The sequence below is a fragment of the Elaeis guineensis genome, chromosome 1 (genome assembly GCF_000442705.2).
Source record: "Elaeis guineensis isolate ETL-2024a chromosome 1, EG11, whole genome shotgun sequence".
Classification (NCBI taxonomy): Eukaryota; Viridiplantae; Streptophyta; class Magnoliopsida; order Arecales; family Arecaceae; genus Elaeis; species Elaeis guineensis.
The window spans coordinates 115,440,324-115,465,022 of NC_025993.2; the positions used below are offsets into that span (position 1 = coordinate 115,440,324).

Sequence of the window (24,699 nt, forward strand, 5' to 3'; positions counted from 1 at the left end):
GCTAAACTTTACAGTGTGTTTTTGGATACATCAAAACTTTAAAAAGTATATTAACACATAATCTTTTAAAAGTATAAGTCTATTGAAAATTAAAGTTAATGTACATGTTGTCTTAATATGTTCATACATACATTTGCACTTAATTGAAATTTTATAAGTGCAAATGCAGTCATTATTAATAAACGAAAATTGATAGGTCTTTGAAACTTAGGAGTCTCATTATATATTTATATATATCAAGCTCAAACTCTACGAGTCTTCTGAACAAATTAAAATTCTACAAGTATATTCTGAAATAAATTAAAATTTTTGCAATGAAGAATTTATGTTATTGAAATTACTTCTCAAAGAAGGTGCTAGTTTACTAACTTAGTAAAGTCTTGATAGATGTATGAAGTGACTTGAGATCGAATCCATCTTACATAGGATTAAAAAAACCATTTGAAGTAATTAATTATAAATTATAATTCTAACATGAATTATAATACAATATAGTAATTATCATTGGTTCTAAAGTACAATTCTAATATAAGGTATAATATAATAATTATTTGATTATATTATAATTATATCTATGCAATGAAAGTAATATCTAGCATATGTATTTTCATGTAATCTCACAGTCATATACATATGCAGATATAAATAATATTTATATTTGCATCATGCATCCATTCTGATATTTCAAATTTCAAGTGGTGTATAAATCATCAGAGCATCCATATAAAGAGATTTATATCATAACTATGGGGACAAGCACTTAGTATTATTATATATGCAAAAGTAGTAGCAGTATGGACTACAATGGGCATAGCATTTCTGCAATTTCAAGCACAATAAATTTGGATCGAAGGGGACTCAGCAATATTGATTAGCTGAATTAACTCTCCCTGCGCTTGTAGGTTTGCTGACTACCCATGATGAGAGAGATCGTTTATTAGTAGTAGACCGGTCTACAACCGAGCTGGTAGACCGGGTTCGGGAAATTCTCTCCAGGGGGGGATGCGCTTAAAAATCGACCCCGCGCGGGGACGCCGCCCTTCTCTTTGCTTCGCCTCTCCATCGCTGCCCCATTCACAGATGTCGAGCGACCTGGGGATTCTCGACTCCTTAGGGGATGAAGCCATCGGAGACATCCTTCAGAGCTGGAGCGGCTTCTGCGCCTGTACCCAAGCCCTTCTCGATGGTCGCGGCGACCTCTCCGTCGGCCCCGACCTCGTCCCCCTAGTCGCCACCCTCTGCCGTCACGGCCTTGCTTCCCTCGTTCAGGATCACTTCCTCCATGCCCTCGAGGTTGCCCTCTTTCCCTCTTTTTTAGTAAATGGAGCTCCTTTTGTGCCCGAAAATTTCAACTTTTGCTGCATTTGGTAGTGGAATTCTGACCTTTACTTGCTACATATCTAATGTTTGTAAAAAGGCCCATGTAAGTGGTGTTTTGGATGGTTAGGTGCTTTGTGAAATTGGTGCTGATGCTAAGTGTCCATTCCAAAAGACATAGTGACAAGAGTAGGAATTAAATGGTGAATTGGTGAGAAAAGAACAGAAAATGGGGTAACTAACTTCACCAATGATGGTTCTTGTTGATATCTTTAAGAGGAGATTGGTGTTCAGAGGTATTGAAGAATAATTATAATTTAATTTTGGGATTTCGGAAACAAAAGTCCACCTTTTTGTTTTTGCAAAAGAAAGAGGCCTTCTTTGTCTTCTGCCTAAGCTTCAAGCCTAGGGAATAGTAAAGCTTCATAGGGTCTTTCTGTCTAGGTCTAGGTAGTCTGCATCTTCACAGATATGTCTTTCATCGAGCCTCTCTCTGAGAAAGTGCCCAGATTGTTATGCCTTTTGTATGGATCAGAACTTACTGGACAAGGGATTTCACTATCTTAGGGCCGTTATGGTTATAGTTGCTGTTCACTGGGACTTCAGTCGCCGGCTCCCCTATCATCAGGTCACTAACTTTCTCGACTATCCAGCACTGGGCAGGTGTTAGCCCTCATTCATGGTCTTGCCACTTTGCAGAGACCTAGCTTTTGTCCTTTTTTTTTTTTTGTGGCAAAAATGGTCCATTTTGGACTTTATTGGGCCAATACACTGCCTTTAGGACTGTTGTTAGAACATTATTACATTTCCATTGGTCAGTATTATTTCTGCATCCATTACCAACATGTGTGAATCAAGTGAGTTAAATTGTTCATTTATTTTAAGGCCAGGGGTATAATAGTGCAGTTGAGTCCAAAATGGACTATTACTGCAGAAACAAGAAAGATAACCTGTTTTTGCAAAACTGAAAATAAGGTGGATTTCATCTGCAAAATCCCCTTTCCTTTTTCATATGAAATTTATATTACTTTCTATTCGGAGAAAGACTCTCTAAGCTACTAGATTAATGCCTATAATAGGGAAGACTCAAAAAAATTAAACTCATCCATTCTCTAATTCAAATGTCAGTTTCTTAAATGCTAAATCACTAAACCAAAAGCCATTAAAATCTAATGGCCAACTGTAAGAAATTTTGATCCATCTAGGTAAGACCAGTGTGTGCTAAGAATATAATACTATATGGGGTGATTTCCTTGAGGCTAAAGGTGCATCACTCAGAATTGTCATCCTTCAGAGCAAAGTATCTTTTTAATGCATGTTTTGGGCATGAAATGGGCACGTAAAAGTCAAGGCTCAACGCACATGTGTACATTTGTGAGAGGCAAAACTAAAAAGCAGCCATATTTTGTTCTACAAATTACAGATGGATGTTTGAACAAGGGCAGAAGCTTAGAGAATTAGTAATCCTTTCAAAGAATTAAGCACGATAAGCAAATGGAGAATCAAAGGTCATGCGATCATACGTGTTGAATTGTTTTTCAGAAGTTAATATTGGCATACACTGTGCTCTTTAGCTATAAATTTTATCATGTAATACAAAATTATTCAGTTTGTTTTGTGATGAACTGCTTACCTTTTCTAGGGCCATCGGCACTTCATGAAACATGTGTGGCTGTAGATCTTTAAGTCAAGCCATGTGTTATCCCCAAATGGCATCATTTCTTTCTCTTTAAGTGAGTCTTGGGTGCATTTTACTCTAAACCTTGAAGACATTCAAGAAACATATATATATTTTTTGATCCAGCATTTTGATGATATAGTCAATGCAATGAATTTTAGTGGGAAAGCAAGTGAAGCCTGCTTGTGGGTTGTTGCAGAAGCACAGATAAAGAACCAATTACTATGAAAGCTGCTATAGTGATTAATTGATTCTGAAGGGCAGAAATGAGGGTGGAATGTTGAATAGGATGCTTGAAAGCATGGTTAAAGTTGGAAAAATGGTTTATGTGTCAGTGATGTTTGTTATTGGTGATATCATTTAAGGCTTATGCTTTCACTAGTTGAGAAGGGCATAATAGTGAATAACATGTTGAAGATGCTTAAACGTGCTAACCCTTGTTAATTTTTTATTAATAAATTTCAAATTATTCTTTGATCTAAAATCATGTGATGCATAGTTAGTATTGGAACATATGATTTTAAGAAATTTTCACACGTTAATTCCTAATGGTAGTGGCCATATGGTTGAAATATTCTGCCCCAGGTATTTGAATCACCGCTGCCTCTGCACCCCTCTTCCCCTCCCCCAAATAATTGCAACTTGCATCATAGGCAGCCATGTAGAACAGCACCACTTCAATCTACATTCGTCAGTACTATTATTTTGGTACATATAAGCAACTTGTATGAAATTCTAGTGGCAAACAGGAACTTGATGGCCTTAGCTACCATCTTCCTTGAATGTATCTCCTCTTGAGTTATTTAAATAGTAGAACACATTGACTTTTTGGGTAGACAAATGTTGATGCTAATCAGCTTATAGAGATAGGTATAATTAATTTTATTACCTTTTATATGTGTGGTTTGGGACAGATCTAGACCTGCATTCTGGCAGGATTTTTTCGGCAAAGTCACCTATGGCCTACTGATAATCATATCAAATATATACTTAATTACTTACATTCTAGAGACCTTTTTCTGTTAATGAAACTTGGTTTATTTAATTTTATTGCTGAACTTATAGTTTTTGCATGATCAAATAAATAAACTTTTGGACTGATATGTCAATTTCTTATATTGCAGGAGACATTCAAGAAAAATGCAGTCTTCAAATTTTGGCAGCAACTTGATGCTTACCATGATGCTCAAACATTGGAAGTGAGTAAACTCCATATATGGTTGATGGTTTTTTTTTTTTTTTTAATTTAAAAAAGAGTATCTATAATTGCAGTGGCATTTAAGATTTCCCTTAGCTGAAGGTTACCAAACTTGAAAGCTATTGTCTTCTGAAGAGAAATTCTTACAAGAGGTTGTTGATCTTTGGATCCTTCAATTTTTGGTTAAATGGTAACTTGATCAGAATCATTGGATTATTAGTATCTTCTCTACATCAATTAGATCAAGTTGTTGCATCTCAATGATGTGAGAATCTTTTAAAAAATCTCTATACAAATCTGAAATAAGAGATCATTGATCAAAAGGCTCTAGACTTGCACTATCTCAGTTGGATGCACCTTAGGGCTCTTTTAGTTGTTGAAAGGTCTACCTTGGTTTTGAAGAAATTCACCTTGCAACAAAGTGTTGTTGAAGTTGGTTAGAATGAAAAGTTTAGTCTGATGAAAGCTGATGGCACTAAACTGCATCTTTTTGTTGACTTATAATTCTTGTCCTGATGAAAGCCGTGATGGCTAAGGTCAAAACATTTATAGGGATAGGTTAATGATCATTAATATTAAATGCACCATAGTAGGGAACTCGACTTCAATTTGTGTTGGGCAAAGTCAAAATGTGTTTTTGGAAGTCAAAACTTGTGTTTCACGCTTCAGGCCAAACTTTTGTCAACAAGAAAACAAAAATCAGCACTTCCTTGAGGACCCTACAATTTGAGCCCCTGTCTTACGTGGTTACACCTTATTAAACATGCTATTATGTCAGATTTTTGATGAAGGTGGAAGTAGTGGATCTGCAAAGACAGGTTGGTTGCTTGGTGGATTGTTGTTACTTCATTTCCTGCTTAATTCTTCCACAATCAGATATTCAACTTTTTGCTTATCATCTCATGCGTGGAGTTCTACTTTGCACCTTTCTGCCTTATTCAGATGCGACTGTACATTAAGAATTTGAGTTAACATTGAAACTCCAATTGTAGGTTGTGCTGATTATGGTTAAACTTTTAGGCATGTAAACTGTCATTTAAACAAGAATATATTTTCAATAACTTTATGAATCATCAATTAAATTTTTGAAGCTTTTTACCATGGTGCCTTATTTCATTTCATGCGCCTTAAAGCATGGATTGATTGCAGTGAACCTTGAATGACAGCTCCGCATGGTGCTATAATGTAATCCACTTGTTTTGCACATAAATGGGCATAAGCTAGAGTTGTTGAAGGCCTTATAAAGTAGATGCATCGCATGTTGCTCTGGTTGAAATTAGAGGACTTCTATAAGATATACCATGGAGAAGCATCAGATTGGTTGAAGTTCAAGCAACTTAACTTTCATTTACTGTTCCACAAATTATTATGTTGAGGAGCATTGTTTACTTTTGTACATATTCTGGATGGTCATCAGTCATCACCTTGCCTAAACAAGAAATTTTATGGCACTCAATTACTAGCTACACAAATCAATGGCCATAACCTACCTAAAGTATGGAACAAAGAAAAATGACAGGTCTAGAGAATGCCAGCCGTGCAGTGAGATCTTTACATATTTTTTAGGACTTGAAACTAATTTTAATCAGTTAATGCAAATTCTGTCAACCCTAAACATGGTTTTGATCAGAAGGCTTACAAGTAAGATCTAATTAATGACAGAAAATCTTATATAAATCGGAATATCTGCTCCTTTAATACCCTTAATTAATCTTTCTTTGGTTCTCTATGCTTCTTATACTCAAGGGAAGCATCCAGCATCATAATTCTAGATACCTATTTTCATGCCTGTGGAATCTATATTCTTCTTTTTCTTCCTCCTATTTTCATGAAATGCAGTAATAGTTTTAATTGATTTCTTGCTATCTTCAACTTTAGTGCAACCTTATGAACACTTGATGTCATTAACTTCTTTGCATGTAAAATACCATTGCAGAGTCAGGAAGGTTGGCCTGAGGAAATATTAAGTAAGTCATTGGAAGAGATATGCTCAGAAAAAGGTTATCAGGAAAAATGCCTTTTGATTCTCATTCACACTTTTCAGTCATGTGAGGAGAGTGTATCATCAGAAAAGGTGAAATTAGAGCAATATGGATCCAATCTTATTTCTAGATACCAGTTGATTGTATCGTCGGTTCTTCTAACAACACTTCCTTGGCATTTTCCTGGTACAGTTCTTGGTTTCCTTTTCTTACATATACATATCATACTTATCATTGTCATATGTGTTCATATTACATAGAAGATCAATTGTTGCTGTCATTTTGGTTCCCTTTAGTATGATTGTTTCCAGTATACTATGCAATCTGTTGTTCCCTTCTTTAAACTACCCTTAGTTTGTTCCCCCATGACATTTTACACAGAATATAGTCTATGTACTTCAGGTTTGTGACTTCACAACTAAAAGTTTATCTCTGTTTTAAACTAATACTGACATGCATTAAGATGGAAATTCTATCCCGTCAATAAACTGACATTCCTTTTTCTTTTCTTCATTCCTGTTTATTTAGGAGGAAAGCAGCTTAAGTTAAATCCATCTGCATGATTTATGGTCAGCTTATTGTCTACATCATTTTGTTTCAGAGCAAATGGGAATTTGTTCGTTAGAAGACATCAATGGTGACCCTACAAGAAATTCTAGCTAATTGTTTAGTTCTAGTCAATCCCAAACATCTATAAACCTTAAACTCCTCAAGGAAATCAAGGGCCCCTTAAATTCTAAACTCTGACCATCCGTTATATCATGTTAATTAGCAGGCTCGCTTCCTTTAAGGTTGGTATGGAAAGGGGCCTGTGCCCCTCATGGGAAGCACATCACTATTTGTATATCTTAATGGCTTCAGCGAGGATCCTTCGACGTTCAAGTCAGATTTTTCCGCAGTAGGAAGAAAAGAACGAGCGTTTATGAGAGGGAGAGGTGTACCTTTTCTGGATCTCCGAATTACCTTTTTATAGGTGAGATTGGAGCCTTGAGAAAAGGGGAGGCCGGAAGGATCTTTTTGTCCCTCACCGTGTTCTTGAGCACCATGTCTGGTCCTTTGATTTTCTGAGTTAGTGAGTGTTGTCACCTCACAGTACGTGGGGGCCGTCTCCATTAATGTCATGAGTTGACAGTTAGAGACTTTGAGAGCAGCGTGGGTTTATTTTGTCCATAGCTGCCCCATTTTCAAATAGGATGATGTGACCGGATAAGGAGACCTCTCAGAATTATCATGATAAGTTACAATTTTTAATGGCTTGACTTGACAGCCGTACGAAGGCTTCGGTTGAATGTCATTAGATGTATCGACCGAACCAAGGGTCGGGAGGAAAGAGCCTTGGAGGCCGATCATATGTTGCCAAATGCCGTAGCTTGGCGTGAACTTGATCGATGCATAGCCAGCCATTTGGAGGGACAAGGTTCACTGTAGGGTGACACGATTCGGTGGGACCGCATGGGGGTTAAATTTATCCAGAATATTTTGATATAGTCATTGGTGTGACACATGATTAGGAGTAAGGATCGGTCAAAGATCCTTGAAGAAGATGCCTGAGTTGGAGTTTTCCTTGGGTCGGCATATGATGTCTGGGTGTCACCTCTGGGCCAGCAGCTAATGACTCAATTGAGGCAAACATCAGCCGCCCGAACTAAAGTCATTGGCCGAAATCACAATTATCATGATTTGCGATGGTCCGATTTGAACTTAAATTCCCTCTAAAGGAATGTAGTTCCTTTTGTAAGTTTAGAAAAACGAAAAATCACAATTGTCATGATTTGCAATGATGTGATTTGAGCTTAAATCCCCTCTAAAGGACTGTAGTTCCCTTTTTTTTTGTCTCTACATACACCAATTTAAATATATAAATAGTCAGATTTATGGCAAAAGATGAGTAGAAAGGCTTCAATATCATTAGAACAAAGTACAGTAAAAGATCACAATTTTAACACCAATAGAAATGAAAACAAGACTTTGGTCAAGATTGATGGCAAAAGACAGCACAATTTATGAGCTTAGGATCAGTTACACAAAAAAAATGGAGAACTAGATTCGTTAGAATTAGAACTGTTCAATAAATAGGAGGGATACTTTGGGGTATTATGTGATCAAGAATATCTTGGCTGTGGAAAAATTTGTAGATGACAATTAGGCCTACTATTATTTTGTGGCTCAACAATGTTTGGCAACAAATGAGATCCAAGAAAAAAGTTGAGTGTAGAGAAAATGAGAATGTTTTTGATGGATGCATGGTAAAACTAGAAAGACTAAGTAAGGAATGAGAATATTAGAGTAGCAAGAGTTGACTTATTAAGGATAAATTGATGGAGAATTGATTAAAAATGGCATGCATGTGCAACATAGATCTGAACAGGCTTTTGTGAATAGCCGGTTGGGGTACTTTAGTCTTTGTTGAAGGGTTTGGGAAGAGAAGTGGAAGATCTAAGATAACATATATACAATTTATAAAGAATGTTTTGAAAAGGCTTGAAGTAACGTTTAGAGCTAGCCGTAAGTGGGAAAGTTTGTTGAATGAGAATTAATAAAGAAACCCTCAATAGTTGGGACAAAGCTTCATGGCTATGGTTATGATTGCCGAGCCAGATTGGTTATGATTACCGAGCCAGATGATGATGTGATATACCTATATGATATATATAAACTTAAGGGATCCCACTTTTTTGGCCATGTAGATATTTCTGTATGTATATGCTACTTATTGCGTATTATCCTTTGCTCAGCAGTTCTATGTTTTTCTTTTCCTTAGAGGTGCTGCGCTTTTATTTTAAAAAAAAGTTGGAGGAGCTAAGCACTATGATGGATGAGGATTATGAAGATGGACACAGATTCCCAATTGATGACCAGAAGAACAAGAGTAACCTTGCAATTGGAAATATGGATGTTGATGGGAGTAATCATGAGACAGTTTTTTTAAGGAACAATTCCTTGGTTAAAAACATTGGTGCTGTTGTTCGTGATCTGAGAAGTCTTGGTTTTACATCCATGACTGAAGATGCTTATGCTTCTGCTATCTTTTCACTCTTGAAGGTTAGTACCAATCTGTCTTATATAATAGGTGTATATCAATGTCATCTTGCTTTTAAGAATGTTTGTCCTATTTTCTTACAATGGCTTTGGATATGTCTACCATAATTATTCTCCATATCTAAGAGTTCTTTACGACATGCATGCATTTTGTCTTCATTAACAGGCCAAAGTTCATAATTTAGCTGGTGATGATTACAGGGCTCCTGTTCTTGGATCTATCAAGGACTGGATTCAGGTACTCTTTAGGCTTTATTCTGAATATAGGCTATGTAGTTATGTAGTTATTATTTAATCTAAGTCAACAATTTGTTGTTTAATAATACCCTTGATTGGTTAGAAATTATCTCTTTGACCCTGTTGTTATGATGGCATCACTTGTAAGGCCTCGATTTGATGATCAATCTTAGCTTGCCAGCTAAGGTATGCACCTAGCTAGCTGTTGGCATTAAAGTCCTTGAGCTAGCAGAGAGAAAAAAGACAGAAAAAAGAATCAAGGCCCCAAAGCATATGCCTCTGACTAAGTGTGCATTGGAGCTTAAGGGCCTATAGCTATTCCTTTTCTGGCGGAAAGAATGCCTTTTTTTTTTCCCAAAATTGTTAAGATGATGATTTGAACAAGTCTAGTTGGAAATAATTCATACTTGTACAAGGTTTTAAATCCTGTGGGACGGAGCTGTTCTAGTTTTCCCATGGAACGGGATGCGCTACTGTCTCGCCTCATCTCGATAGGAGATGTCCCAATATGTCCCGATTAGAACATTGGGATACTAGCGGGATGATCTTGTTCCAACACATGGGATGGTACCTTGTCTCGGTGTTCTGCGGGACGTCCCGTCGGGACCTGAAACCTTTCTTGTACCTGCCATGTTGAGTTTCCACTGTTTTCCTTAATACCATGCATGGAAACAGTTAATTGTTTAATTGTTAAGATGATCTTTACTTTCATGGGTGTTAAATTACCTTTTTATCTTAGTCATATCACTGCAATATCAATTAACATAATAATGACCAATGTTAAGCATACTCCCTCTCGAAAAATAGTCATGCTCTCTATCATTGAATTATTATCTTTCAACATGCGCTTTGTTAATCATGTTGTTATAACTAGGTTGATCAGTTCCTGATTTTTCTGCAACGCATATGATGATTACTTAAAACTGTTCGCTAATAACTGTTGACCTTTTTCCAGGCTGTTCCTCTGCAGTTCTTACATGCTCTTCTAGCATATCTGGGTGATTCATTTGACCATGATAGCATGTCATCTGGTCTTAAATCGCCTTTGGCTTCACGTCCATCATGTTACCCAGGGATTGATTTTCCTTCTGAAGGGCTTGTTAGATGGCAGCTGCGCCTTGAGTATTTTGCTTACGAAACATTGCAAGACTTGAGAATAGGCAAACTTTTCGAGATTATCGTGGATTATCCTGAGAGGTTACCATTTTGCTTTCTTTTTAAGTTTTCTATGGAGTTTAGAATGGTTAACTTTTCGATTTATTTTGAATTCTGATGGGCCACTCCTTCTCCTTTGTTTTGTAATTTGAAAATAATTTTGGCTGGTAGTTTTTTGTTAGATGTGCATTTGGATGGGCAGGTTTCTTAGTTTCGAAGTTTTTGAACCACTTTATATATCTAGTTTTGTGCTATGAATGTGACTGCTCTCTCTCATGTTGATGTTCTCTAACACATTGTCCATGTATAGATTTTCTTTTTTTTTTTCCCTTCTTATTTCGCTTTGGCTTTTGTTTGCTTACATATACATGAATAGGGCAGTTCTGTTTTTATCTCTTAATGGCCCCAATATGAGCTAAATAAGCTTTCTGTATTGTCATGATTTAATGTTTGTTCTTCTCTAATATAGATGAGGAATTCTTGTCTGAGTTCTGGTATAAACTCTTTATTCTGGATGTGGACATTCATGTGTCAATTCATGCTTGTATGTAGTGCCTGCTCATATTTCATTTTCTTGTTCTGCTTCTATTCTCATCATTTATTTTTTCCATTTTTGGTTTCACTTTTTATGCCAAGTTTTGCCTCTAACTGTCTTGCTGGAAGTTTATGCAGCTATCCTGCAATTCAAGACTTGAAGCAGTGTCTAGAATATACAGGGCAGCACTCAAAGCTTGTTGATTCATTCATTTCTGCTTTAAGATATCGCCTACTCACTGCTGGTGCCTCAACTTATGATATATTGCACCAATATGTGTCCACTATCAAGGCACTCCGAATAATAGACCCTACTGGTGTATTTCTTGAGGCAGTAGGTGAACCAATTAGGGATTATTTGAGGGGAAGAAAAGATACCATAAAATGCATTGTTACCATGCTTACTGATGGGCCTGGGGGAAATCCTAGTGGCCCAGGAAATGCTGGTGATAGTCTTCTTGAAGAGTTAAATAGAGATGCAGAGAACCAAGAGAGTACTGATTATGATGATGATATCAATTCCGACGACAAGCAAGCATGGATAAATGCCGAACGGTATGTTTTCTTAATGATGTTCAGAGCACAAATAAGCCTACTGTTAATATCCTCTTTGCTAATCATATAGTCATATGGGACTACTATATGTTGATATATTAGCAACCAGCTTGTTTTACCATCATTCCTGTGCTTCTTTTCAGCTGGGAACCAGATCCAGTGGAGGCAGATCCCTCAAAAGGTAGCAGGAACAGAAGGAAGATTGATGTACTTGGAATGATGGTCAACATAATTGGTTCGAAGGACCAGCTAGTTAATGAGTACCGCGTTATGCTGGCAGAAAAGCTTCTAAATAAATCTGATTATGATATTGACTCAGAGATACGTACCTTAGAGCTCCTTAAGGTGGGCCTCACGCACATAAAATCTATAGTAGTCCATCTTGATGTTATAACAAAATCATTGCTGTTTTACTTTTGCTTTTGTTGACTAATGCTGTTGTCTTGTACACTGAAATTTGACGTTCTATGTAACCAGATACACTTAGGAGAGAGTAGCATACAGAAATGTGAAATTATGCTTAATGATTTGATTGATTCAAAGAGGACAAATGCTAATATTAAAGCATCTCTTCCCCAGCCATCTCTCTGCGGTATTATGAACTTTTTTGAAAAATAATCACTCGGTAATGCTTGTTACTGTTGCTATGTAAGTTTTAAGTTAGCTTACTGCTGTAAATTTTTCTTAGGTGCCAAGCAAGGAGAGACAGACATCTCTCTGGATATTCTAGATGCAACAATAATATCTTCAAACTTTTGGCCACCGATACAGGTATATATATATATATTCTATCAGATATCAACTCTCTATTGTTTAGAAAATAGAAATAGGCATAGGCTCTATTATGAAAATGTTGACATTTTTCTTTATTAGTTCTCTTTGAATAGAACATGCTTTTGTTTGCATTTGTACATTGTGTTATAAGTTTAAGACACTTGGAAAAGCTGTAACAACTCAGGATCTCATCCAAAAAGGCTAGCTAGAAGATATTTTTTGAGTTTCTTGGCCTTGTATAAGTATCCAAGATCTTCAATAACCGATGTGGAACTAAATACACACCCGCATGGATCCTCACATACTCCCCCCATTTAAACCCTGATGTCCTCGTTAGGCTAAAGATCCAAATCCATGCATTTATTCATAAACACCATGATCAGCCCATGGTCAGCTTTAATGAACCCGTGCTGCAGTATCTCCTAATCCATATAGGCTATAGGCTGGATCGGCTTCGATACCATTAGTAACAACTCAGGACCTCACTCAAAAAGACTAGCCAGAAAATATTTTTTGAGTTTCTTGGCCCTGTATAAGTATTCAAGATCTTTCTAGTGTATAATCGATGTATGACTAAATACACACCATACGGTTCCTCACAGAAGCGGTATCTATTACCCAGAGTAGTATCTTTCTTTATAAATAAACACTTCTAAGAAGCTGACTGAGGCTTGTAATTTAAAGAGACTAGGCCTGATAAACAACATTTATTCATATTGAAAGTTAGATATCAGGACTCATTGGTGTAGGATGATAATGTAATTGGGGAGAATTGAGAGAAGTGATATGAACAAAGAGTGTTAATAGAATGTTTTCTATCAAGTTTGAAAAACGATAAAAAAAGAAGAATGAAGCCTATAATAAGTCTTAAAAGAAAAAGAAGTATTCTTATAGTAATATAATCAGTTTGCTGGCAATTTCAGCAGATTTGCTGTTTTTGCTGTTGTAAAATCATAACAAAGGATGGTTAGTTTGTGAGGGCATTAATGATATTTTGAGGTTGATGGAAGAATCTATACTCTTAAATCGAAAAGCTGTCTGTGGCTGGAGTCCCTCTATTGTGGCCATATTCTTTTATAAGTTTGATGGAAAAAGGATAGAAGCGAAACTGTCCCTTTCTCACATCTGAAGTGGGGGACCGGCACACATTTGGCAAAGGCAGTTGGAAATAAGGGTACATAAATGATATGGAGCATCGTGCAGCTCCCTTGAAAGAAGTGAGGGACGTGGCATAAGAGGATTGGGATACTGCATGGGGGTTGGTGAACATTTCACTTCAATTTTTTATTTTTCCTCTACCATGCCAGCATCATATTAGATGAGGAACTGGCTAGGGAACCAAGTTGTGGTCGATAGCATTTTGTAAACTAAAATAAGGACAGTTTTTATCGATTTTACACTTTATAATCAAGACCAATGGGAACACAGCCATCTCTCATCTCCCCCTTGATCTCGACATCCCACACTCAAATTCTTTGCTCAAGCTATCCCTTGAATCGTCATTTGCAGCAAGGTCTAGTATAAAGTAATAACTCACGAACCAAGAACAAATACTGCAAAACTGAATATATAACTTGTGGAAAATTAGCTGACCATCAGTAATTATCTAAAAGTAGATAACCAAGGAGGTTATAATCACCAAAACGCATCAGGAAGATTTTCCTAGAATACTTACTGAGCAGTAGATTATTTTCGTAGAAGATAACTAGTGATATTATCAACATAAAAATGCTGTACCTGTAATTCACTTGGAGCTTTTAAGGAGCTGTTGGATAGAGCATAGAGGGCATCCTTCTGCACCTCAACAGTGAAAGAATTATCAATATTTATTGTTATGTATGTAGATGGGATTATGATGGTGATATGCTATCATAAGCAATCCCAATAGAATAGGCTACTTAACATTAAACTCCCTCTCTTTGTTTCTCAGTTTGTTACTTTCTGAAACTTTGTACATCACAGGTGTAGGTGGGCCCTAGAAATCAACTATATGCACAAAATAGACAGATTGGTTACCTGATGTGTTTTCTGTACTTGAACTCAAGTAAAGAGATGTATGGTTACTCCTCGCATTTGACCGTTGAACCATTCATTTTATCTGCCACATGGGCCAATCATTAGTATATTGATGTGTGCATTATGTGATTCTATGTAACTGTTTTCATGATAAAACATGAATAATCACCCCTATACTTTATTAATTCAATAGAACTAGTTTTAAAACTATATAGAGGTTTCTTATTTTACATGTCGTTGACTATAGGGAGACATGATTTGTGCTTAATTTAGCGTTCAAAACGAGGTGTCAAGTGCAACCTGACCAAAACCTTCCTCATCTTCATTTGTTTTCATCTTTTTAATTTCAATACATTGCTTGGTTATCAAAGTGGGAAAATAGTGGGATGGGGGAGAAGAAAATGGGAGATGGAATGGCATTACCTACCAATTTATGTTTGTGTGTACCTTTTTTTCAGAAAGCATGCTTACCAAGAATAGCCTAATTGAAATCAGCAACATTGTAGTGTCTGAGAGAAACCTGTACGTGCTGTTATAGTGCCGCTACTTGGTGTACAATGAATAAATGATACTTTTGAGGATGGTGGATTTATATAAATAGTATCCTGATTTATATAAATTTGTCTATAATATAGATATCTCTATTATTTTAATTGTTTCTATAATTCAGTTAATTGTTGATGATTTCTTGCTGATCTCTTGTTGACCTTGAGAAAAATGCAGGCCGAGTCTCTTAACATCCCTGCTTCTGTGGATCAACTACTATGTGATTATGCAAAGAGGTTCCATGAGATCAAGACACCTCGTAAGCTATTGTGGAAGCAAAATCTTGGAACAGTGAAGGTTAGAAACTTGGAAAAATCTTGGAGTACCCATCATTTTCTCATTGTCTAGAAAAGCTTTTCTGGCTGATTAGCTTTAGAAAAATTGTTGGCTAAACAATTTTGTGGAAGATGTTATTTCTACCACCCATCATTTTCTCATTGTCTAGAAAAGCTTCTCTGGCTGATTAGCTTTAGAAAATTTTTGGCTTAACAATTTTGTGGAAGATGCTATTTCTAGTAACAAGAAATGTAATTCATGCAAGGGTAGAAGCATTTGATTCTAATGATTCAGTCTACTTGATGTTTTGTTATGATTTTCTGTTTCAGTTGGAACTGCAATTTGAAGATCGGAACATGCAGTTTACTGTGACTCCCGTGCATGCAGCGATTATTATGCAATTTCAGGAGCAAACAAGGTGGGGTCTTCAAGGTGTTTTGGTGTGTATATTTGTACGAGTTATGCCTTACCTTTCAAAAAAATTGCTTTCACTACAGTTGGACTTCCAAGAATCTAGCGGCAGCTACTGGGATACCTGTGGATACACTTAACCGGAGAATAAATTTTTGGATCAGCAAGGTATGGCAGATAAGTTCTTATAAGATATCAAGTCATGCAAATAACAGCTAAACATGTAGGACCTCCTATTTTGTTGTCTAATACAATACATATGCTCCTCATCCAAAAAGTTTATATTTTCAACTTATTTTCTGTTATGCATTATTACTGATGTTCTAGCTGGTGGATTATTAAAAGGAACTCTTAGATTATATTATTAAGAAAAACATGTGACAGTTTGTTTCTTGACAACTGAATATAATTTTCTTTTTCTTTTTCAAGCAAAAAGAAATTCCACAAGTAACAATTAAGGATCAAATACATGATTGCCTAAGTGGGAAAAGGAATTTGGAGAGATGTGTACCCCCTATTTTGTTATTTAATACACTATATATGCTACTCATCCACAAAATTTATACTTTCAACTTATGTTCCATAGTGCATCATTGCTGATGTTCTAGATGGCGGATGGTTAAAAGGTACTCAGATTATATTGTTATGAAAATGTCAAACATATAACAACTTGTTTCTTGACAACTGAATATAATTTTCATTCTCTTTATATTTTTCTTCTTCAAGAAAAAAGGAATTCCACAAGAAAATTAAGAATAAAAATACATGATTGTCTCAGTGGGACAAGGAATTTGTTCTCCAAAAGCTCTCTCTTCTCATTCTTTTCATCCCATCTCTTTCTACTACCTTCTTTGTGCTTCTATTTTTCTCTATAGTTCCTTTATTTCCTCTTCTCAGTCCTCGTCAGACCTTATCTTTATGCATAGGATTTTATTTTTGCCTTAAGCTTGATCTTAGTTCAGCAGTAAACTTTCTAAGGCTAAAGCCCTAAGGACATCCTTCCTAACACCAAACCTGATTTCCTAAAACCCTATGAAGACCTAGAAAGCTTCCTTATATTTTTGAACCACAAAGTCATTTATTCCTAACTTGTTTTCTAAGGTGGGATAGCAAGCATTATAGGCGAGCAAGTCCCAGAATTTCCTAGCCCATTATGTACCTGACTGGTCTTGCATCATCTGATATAATAGGAGGTTAGGGACATAAAAAAGCATCAATTTGATGTTCTTAACTGGAAGAGAATGAAAACCACAAGAGTATGGCAGTCAAAAACAAGATTCATTGTCTTGGTACTAGACCTTGCACCAGTACCGTCTTATTATAGTGTCGGTATGCAGTATGGTACAAGATGGCAAGGTGCACTAAGTGTTGGTATGGTATGAGACTGTGTGCCGGTTTGGTACCATTTGGTATGGTATGCCTGGTGTGGTACAGTATGCTCGATATGGTATGGTGCACTTAGTATGGTATGTTGGGTATTGTACGATATTGATTGGTACAGTGAACCTTGGCCAGAATAATTCTGAAAAATTATCCATCATACATTTGCAATATCTAAAGGGGGAATGTTGGAACAAAGGTTTTACATACTTGTGGGACGGGGAGCGTCCTGATTGTTCTATCCCATTCTTATGAGAAAATAGGAGCTAGATAGGTTTGGGACTTTGAAATCAATCCACATAGGGAAAGAATAAAGGGAAAAAACAAATGGAAAGAAAGAAAAAGAAAATGAAAAAAAATGAAAGGAAAGAAGAAGAAAAATGAAAAGAAAAATGAAGGGAGAAGAAAAGGAAAGAAAAATGAAAGGAAAGAAAGGAAGGTGGAGGAAAAGAAAGAAAAGAGAAAGAAAAAAGAAAAAAAAGAATAAAAGAAAGAAAAGAAGAAATGAGAAGGATGGAGGATATCTATTGGGATGCATGATTGGGATTGCTGTCTGCCTTGTATGGGACAGCGGGGCGTCCCGTTCCATGATGAAACCGGGACACCTTTATCCCACAAGATTTAAAACCTTGGCTGGAACTACCACTGACAAACAAATTCATTCATAAAGTTTCTATTTTTTAGGTGTTCCCGGTTTCTTTTTATAATTTCATGCTTAGATCCATGGGCCAAATCCGGAACATTTTTAGCAAAATGTTTTGGATATTTGATGCCCTTGTCTAAAGCAGGACAAAAGAACAGGCTTCTCTCTGTTCCAGATTTCTTCTTTTTGGATTGCATTCATTCTAGCAGAGACCCAAACCAAACGTATTTGGTTGAACTGGACCAAAATTGCCTGAGAAATTTGATTTTGCTTTTTCCTGAAATTCTAACCAAGAACACCACTACCATAACTTCAAACCTTTCAGGCACTAAATACTCTAATCTTCCTTGATGTTCAATGGATCTTTCCCAAGATTGTATATGTCGTTTGCATAAACTAGTATATATCTTTTAATTTTGTTGCATGCTAGCATACACAATGACTTACCACAAATTTAGAGGACAGATTCACCAGGATCCTGTTCCCTTAATTTTTTTTTTTTCACAGGTCTGTGCATTTTCTCCATGGATGCTTATATCTTTATTGAATAGAAAGTTCTGTGTTACCATCTATATTTTGCATAGTTTTCAGATATGTTTCTTAGTCTTATTGATTTAATACTAATCCTAGGATCATGTAGATTAATTTTCGGCATTGTGATTTTTTCTATCCTTTTTTTCATATAATCTCAGGGAATCCTAGCAGGGTCAGCTGGATCAGATTCCAATGATCATGTCTTTACCATTGTTGATGACATGAATACTAATGGCCTTATCCATGAGAGTTCTGAAGGACTTTTAGCAGCAGATGAGGAAGGCGAGAGATCTGTGGCCTCTGTTGAGGAACAGCTGCGGAAAGAGATGACTGTATATGAGGTTTGCTCTGTTGCACTCTGAATGATATTGGCATCTATAGATCCAAGCAAAGTTCTTATTCATGGAAGATTTCTTCTACAAGAACATGAATTTTTTTTTTATTTAAAAAAATATTGTTGGCATCAAGGATTCAGGTCTCTATGGTATTGGCAGACTGGCATGTCCTGCTAGTACTGTCTCATTCTATTGAGAGGACAGTACCTGGGATGGGTGCAAGACACCGGTTCGCTTTTGAATTGTGATGTCTCGACCATCCCACTTGGCATTGATCGAGACTGAGATGGCTATCTCAACACTTGAGATGCCTGGTATGCATTTTTTTTGGTTCTTCACGCCCCACCCTACCCCCATTCATTCTTGTTGTTGATGTCTGTCCTGACCCGTCCCAGTCCTGTACCAATGTGGGAGCAGGCTTGGATGGGTAAATCTGTGAAGTTGGAGTTTATACATATGATATCAAATGGTTGTAATGTTACTACTGCCAATAAGCTTATTCTTTTCTATACCCTAACAATCTTTATCTTGCATAATATTCATAATATTAGCGAAGTGGATAATGCCTGATGTAGGGTCGATGGACAATTTCAATCTCTCCTTGTTTTCTTCAATTTCAATGTCCAGATTGCATTTTAGCCTTTGCAGCTTTGAGAAATAATGTTCATTGAAGTTAACCGACATACGACTTTCAAAACATTAGTTGTTTTCTATCACTAATGCTATAATCTTGTCTGTTATAAGAGAACCAACATACTTTTGATGTTATATGATTTTTTCAACATAGCACTAGCAGCACCTGTTTCCAAAAGTTGTCTATTATCATGGCATACAATGAGTTTATGTGATACAGGAAAGGACATTCTCATCCTTATTAATTGTGAGTCCTTGGTAAATCAAGTTGCATATAATACATAATCTGCAACACTTTTTTTTTTTTGTTTTTCTTGTAGTTCTGAATGAGGTTGACATCAGTTGGGGGCAGAAAATTGTGTTAAATATGCATATATCAGAAATTAGAGAACAAATTATTTTTCTTCTCCTTTAGTGCCCTTGTGAAATTTGTTTTCTTTAACAAAAAATTGTTGGCTCTTCTAATTAATACTTTCCATGGACACAGAAATTCATCATAGGGATGCTCACCAATTTTGGCAGTATGGCACTGGATAGGATACATAATACTTTGAAGGTAACTGTTGCAGCAGTTCAGTATCAAATTTAACAAATTTTCTCTGAAGTTGCCTATCTTGACAAAGTTGCATATTTTTATACAATACCCCTGTATTTCAGATGTTCTGTGTTGCTGAACCTTCTTATGACAAGTCACTCCAGCAACTGCAGAGCTTTCTGACTGGTCTTATAACCGAGGAGAAGCTAGAAATGAGGGATGGGTTGTACTTTCTGAAGAAGTAACTATTACTGCAACTTGTCAGTCTTGCATGTTCACGAAGTGCGGCCAGGTGACATTTACTACTGTTAATCAAACGACTCTTTATTTCTGAAAAGATGCTTTGTGCACCCTGTATGTGCATCTCAAAAGTTGCCTGGACTCCAATGTTGAGCTGGCAACTCAACGACCACCACCCCATGTATGGTGCATCAAGTCCCGCTGGTTTCAGGATGCACATAACTGTCTCCCCATAGCATTACTCTCTTTTTGTTTGTTGTCAAGTATATATATTTCATCTTAGAGCTGTGAAATAGTTGTTAATTAAGTTGCCTACAAACTTGACAAAGTGATTACCTCTTAGATTTTGTGGCTGCATTTCAATCAAAAGCAATGGAGAAAGGGGGTTGTTGGAGGAAGGATTCCTGTGATGTTGCAATTAAATCTTTGCTGGATCTGCAAACATGACAAAAATGACTGCCTTTTTTATTCTGGTGGCTATTCTGATGAAAGGAAGGAAAAAAAGAGGTCGTAATAGAAAGATTTCCTGTTATGTTGGAATCAAGTCTTTGCTGGTTTCGCATACATGATAAAAGTGATGGCCTTTGTGGTTCTGGCACCTAATTTTAAATTACAAAAACAGAAACAGGAGACTGTTATAAGAAAGATTGCTGTGATGGTGAAATCAAGTTGTATCTTGAAGTTGTAACTAATACTAGGAGTAAATATTGATCTTACTCTTCATTACTTCTCCCATGTAACTCGTCTTAAAATTATTTGGCTTCTGTATGGTGGTTCCGTCAGCCTCATTTAGCTGAGCCCTATCTTGAAGTTGTAATTAATACTAGGAGTAAATATTGATATTACTCTTCATTTCTTCTCCTATGTATCTTGTCTTAAAATTATTTGGCCTCTGTATGTTGGTTCCGTCAGCCTCATTTAGCTGAGCTCGATGTGATATTTCTTTTATAAGTTAACTTTGCATTTTGTTGCACCCAAAAACTATCATTGCTGTGGAAGACCAAAGAGAGCAAAGGGGTGCAGTGCCTGTTGTGGTCTCTTTTCAACTTTCAGTTAGCCTTGGGGTCTTTCACTTGAATTACTTTAAGAAGGTTATTTCTTGGGACCAGTTCTGTCAGTTCTTTTTTCTGTTTCTTTTTCCAGCATATATCATACTTATTGTTGGAACAAAAATACTGGCATTAAAGTGAAGATCTCATCTTGTATTTTACCACATTATTCATGTTGCAAATCTTTGATTTTACATTCCATGGATTAAACCTTGATAATACATGTGGACTTTCTCCTTTTCATTAAAACACAACATATCAGATAACATGAACCCATAAATGGTACTGAATATCAGATAATATCAGAAAAGCAGAATTGCTCTCTATACATCTTGAAATGTCATAAACTATAACCATTTGTGACTTGAAATTTCTTATCAAAATCTCACACCATTGTCTTTAGTAAACTTGCACAAGTATCTTTTTTTCACTTATCTGTTACCTCCTATTTTCTTTTCAAATCCGCATATTCAGCATTTTCTAAAATATGTGAATTTCTTTGTCAGGGTTCATTGCAGTTATATCCAAAATAATGTATTTTTAACATTGTCCAGGTTAATTTTCTCTCAAAAAACTTTTGTATTTGCAAGGAGACTGTTTGATTATAATTGTGTTGTCAGTATACAACTCTGGAATCCGCATCAATAAGGTAAGGAGGATGCAATCAATTACTTAGCCAGATGTTTCACCAAAAAAAAAAAAAACTTAGCCAGATATATCCATGTGAGCGAGTTGTTTAGAAATCGCCAAACCATTGAAGCTATAAGGTCAGTGTTTTCAATTGTAGAAAAGCAAGAATAATTTAGAAGCCAAGCATCAGAGATGCAGGGTGCCTATAAAAAAAAAGAGGCTTTTGAGATTCTTACCTCCAACTTGGATGCTTGCTCGGAATCTAGGATACTTGTTACAGAGAAGAGAGAGAGGAGAGAGAGAGAGATTTGCTAAAACCAAAGCCTCCTTATTGGGCATATAATCTACACGATCCGTGATGATTTTTTTTATTCTTTTTAATTTTTTGTGAAATGTAATATAGCTTTGTGATAAATGATATTTAAAATATTATGTAGGTTTGTCAATCATCTTGGTGCCATTACGATTTTGTAACGTAGTTACTTAAAGCCATGAAGTAAATTACATATGTTTAGACTAGAGTATAAGTTATTTTGATTTCAAGATTATAAATAGATTGATTGATTTGAGTTTGAGCCAAAATTAAATTATGAACATGCAATTATTATTTATGATATTAAATATATTTTTGTAACAATATATTTATTTTTATATATTTTCTTTTGTTATATATAATTTTTATTATATTATATAAATTGTGAATGTTAGATATAGTTATTTCAATTGCTATGATTTTTTTTTTTAAAGGTTAGTATGAGGTTGCTAGGTGATTCAATCTTGTTGGCTAAGGTGTGAGGGAAAAGATTGGTGAGGTGTCTAGATTTAATGACTAGTATTGAGTATGAGTATATTCATTGTATTTATTGGAGTTTTAAGGGTTAAGATGAGAGAATTTAGTTCAATGGTTAGCACTAGATTTTCTTAAATATAGTGCTGATGATTAATATGAGGTGGAGGTTTTTATTAGCTAGAGGGAGAAAGAAGGGGAGTGCGGAGGTATAAAGCTATGATTGAAAGGAAGTTCTCTCTTTATATTTCTTTTAATGTTTAGGTTGGAGAGATAGGGTAAAAGGCTAGGATAGAGAGGGAGATTATGATCTAAAGGTAGGGAGTAGCATTGTGTATGAAGGAGATAAGTTAATCCTCTTCTTTTTTGGATTTGTGATGTGGAGAAAGCATAGAGGGATAGGATTTTGTAGGAGAGGAAAAAGAAGATTCAAGGTATGAGAGATGTTTGGCATTAATATGATTAAGGCTATACACCTGGGAGATACTTTTTGGGGTTAAAAGGATCACTAGGAGTGGTGTGAGGGCCAAATACACTATGCCAATGTACGTCACTCTTTTGGTATCATGGAGGGAAGAGGTTGTTATGGATATTTCTCCTTTATTCTTATTAGGATTTGAGATTTTATGCAAAGGTGGGGTGCATAAAAGTAGTGCCTTGAGGGATACAATTACATGAAAAGATGTTGAGAGATTGAGTTTGTTAGAGAGAACCATGACAAAAATGAGGTAGAGGGATGTTACAGTGCCGCTTGTCATTCTCATGAACAAGTAGTTGTAAGGGGAGTAGATGATAGAAGCTAAAAGAGTGATAACTGTAGTAATGTACATACCCCACCTATAAAAATTTTCTTTATCGTATGCACCTATGCCAAGAAACTGGGATAAGAGTAGAAAGAGGGATTTCGGCATGGCTTAGTGGTTAAACTTAGACTAGACATATATCAAATTTACTCTTGATTTAATCACATGTATGTATAAATCTCTTAGCTTTTTTATTCATATGTGTTGTGTTCGGCCCTATGATTGGGCTAACTAGATTTGCGTTAGATTGAATGGATAGGATTAGGTTGATTGGGTCACATTGGATGGAATTAGGTTGAGTAGGATTAACTAGGTCAGATTGAGTTGAATTAGGTTGATTGCTTAGATCGAGTTGAATAGGGTAGAATCTGGTGGGTTGGATCAAGTTGAATTAGGTTTGACAGGATCAAGTGAGTACAATAGGGGTAGGTTGAATTGAATTGGAGTTGGCCGGGGCTGAATGCAACCAAATAAGGAGAAGTTTTTCACCCTACAATAGCTGGGGGTGTCTATAGTTGGTAAATTGGCAAAGTAAATGTCGAGCATAACACTGTATTACCATGAAAGGATAGAGAAAATAATTAACATAAACTAATATCATAAGATAATATCCCATTTTGAGGAAATTATTGTTGTACCTAGATACGAGCAAAGGTCAAAAGTGGCATTAGTTGTTGATCAATAAAATCCATAACTTTTATGTGAATAGAAGCTAGTATAATGAATAGAGTTAGGTGTTCCTTTGAATGATCATGATACATATTATGCTCGTGCGGGAAAGATAGGCGATACGTTGTAATAAAAATGATGGCATGCTAGTTTGATTTACCAATGTCTCTGATAGAGCCAAAACAAAAGAGAGATGATGTACTGGCGATGAGATGAGAGGGAACATAGGAAGGAAAGGAATCCCAATCCTAACATTATGGTTAATGATCTTAACAGCAACTTGTTCATACCCAACCATACCTGCATGCCGTGTGTCACAGGGCTTATTCTCGCCCAAATTTTTGCAAGAATTCAAGCCTTGTGCGGTACTAGACCCACGTCTAGTTCAGCCTCTCAGCACTCCCCTCCCATAAGGGACATGATATCAAGGCACATAAGGAAAATATCAAAGATTTCCTTTATTCCAATTTTCACTATACACTGGATAATAGAGATCCGCCCATAGTCTCTCCGAATATCCCACGCTTACCCACTCCTTTCTCTACAAGCCAGCAAGCAGGGTATACATAGGCGGTGGACAACTTCCCCCAACCGCTGGGAACCAACTCAGAACCGTCCCCATCTGTTCGGAAGGCAATTGTTCCAAGGAGTTGGGAGTCAACTGCTGTCAACTCCCCTAAACTGCTGCTGGATAGCAACTGACTAAGGCAACCGAAGGCAACTGTCGGGCCAACTCAGAATCC

The 24,699-nt window shown here is 36.3% G+C and overlaps 1 protein-coding gene across 1 annotated transcript; it reads left to right on the plus strand.

The window, feature by feature from the left end:
• Positions 1–987: 987 nt before the first annotated feature.
• LOC105038728 (anaphase-promoting complex subunit 2) lies at positions 988–20,902 on the plus strand. Its single transcript, XM_010914591.4, has 17 exons — positions 988–1,293; positions 4,120–4,194; positions 6,130–6,361; positions 8,937–9,217; positions 9,381–9,452; positions 10,407–10,648; positions 11,279–11,695; positions 11,839–12,040; positions 12,173–12,287; positions 12,384–12,466; positions 15,209–15,328; positions 15,637–15,725; positions 15,805–15,886; positions 18,434–18,616; positions 19,731–19,799; positions 19,901–20,070; positions 20,362–20,902. The coding sequence occupies exons 1-16, from the start codon at positions 1,003–1,005 to the stop codon at positions 20,021–20,023; spliced, it is 2,676 nt and encodes an 891-aa protein (XP_010912893.1). The 5' UTR covers positions 988–1,002; the 3' UTR covers positions 20,024–20,070; positions 20,362–20,902.
• Positions 20,903–24,699: the final 3,797 nt, after the last annotated feature.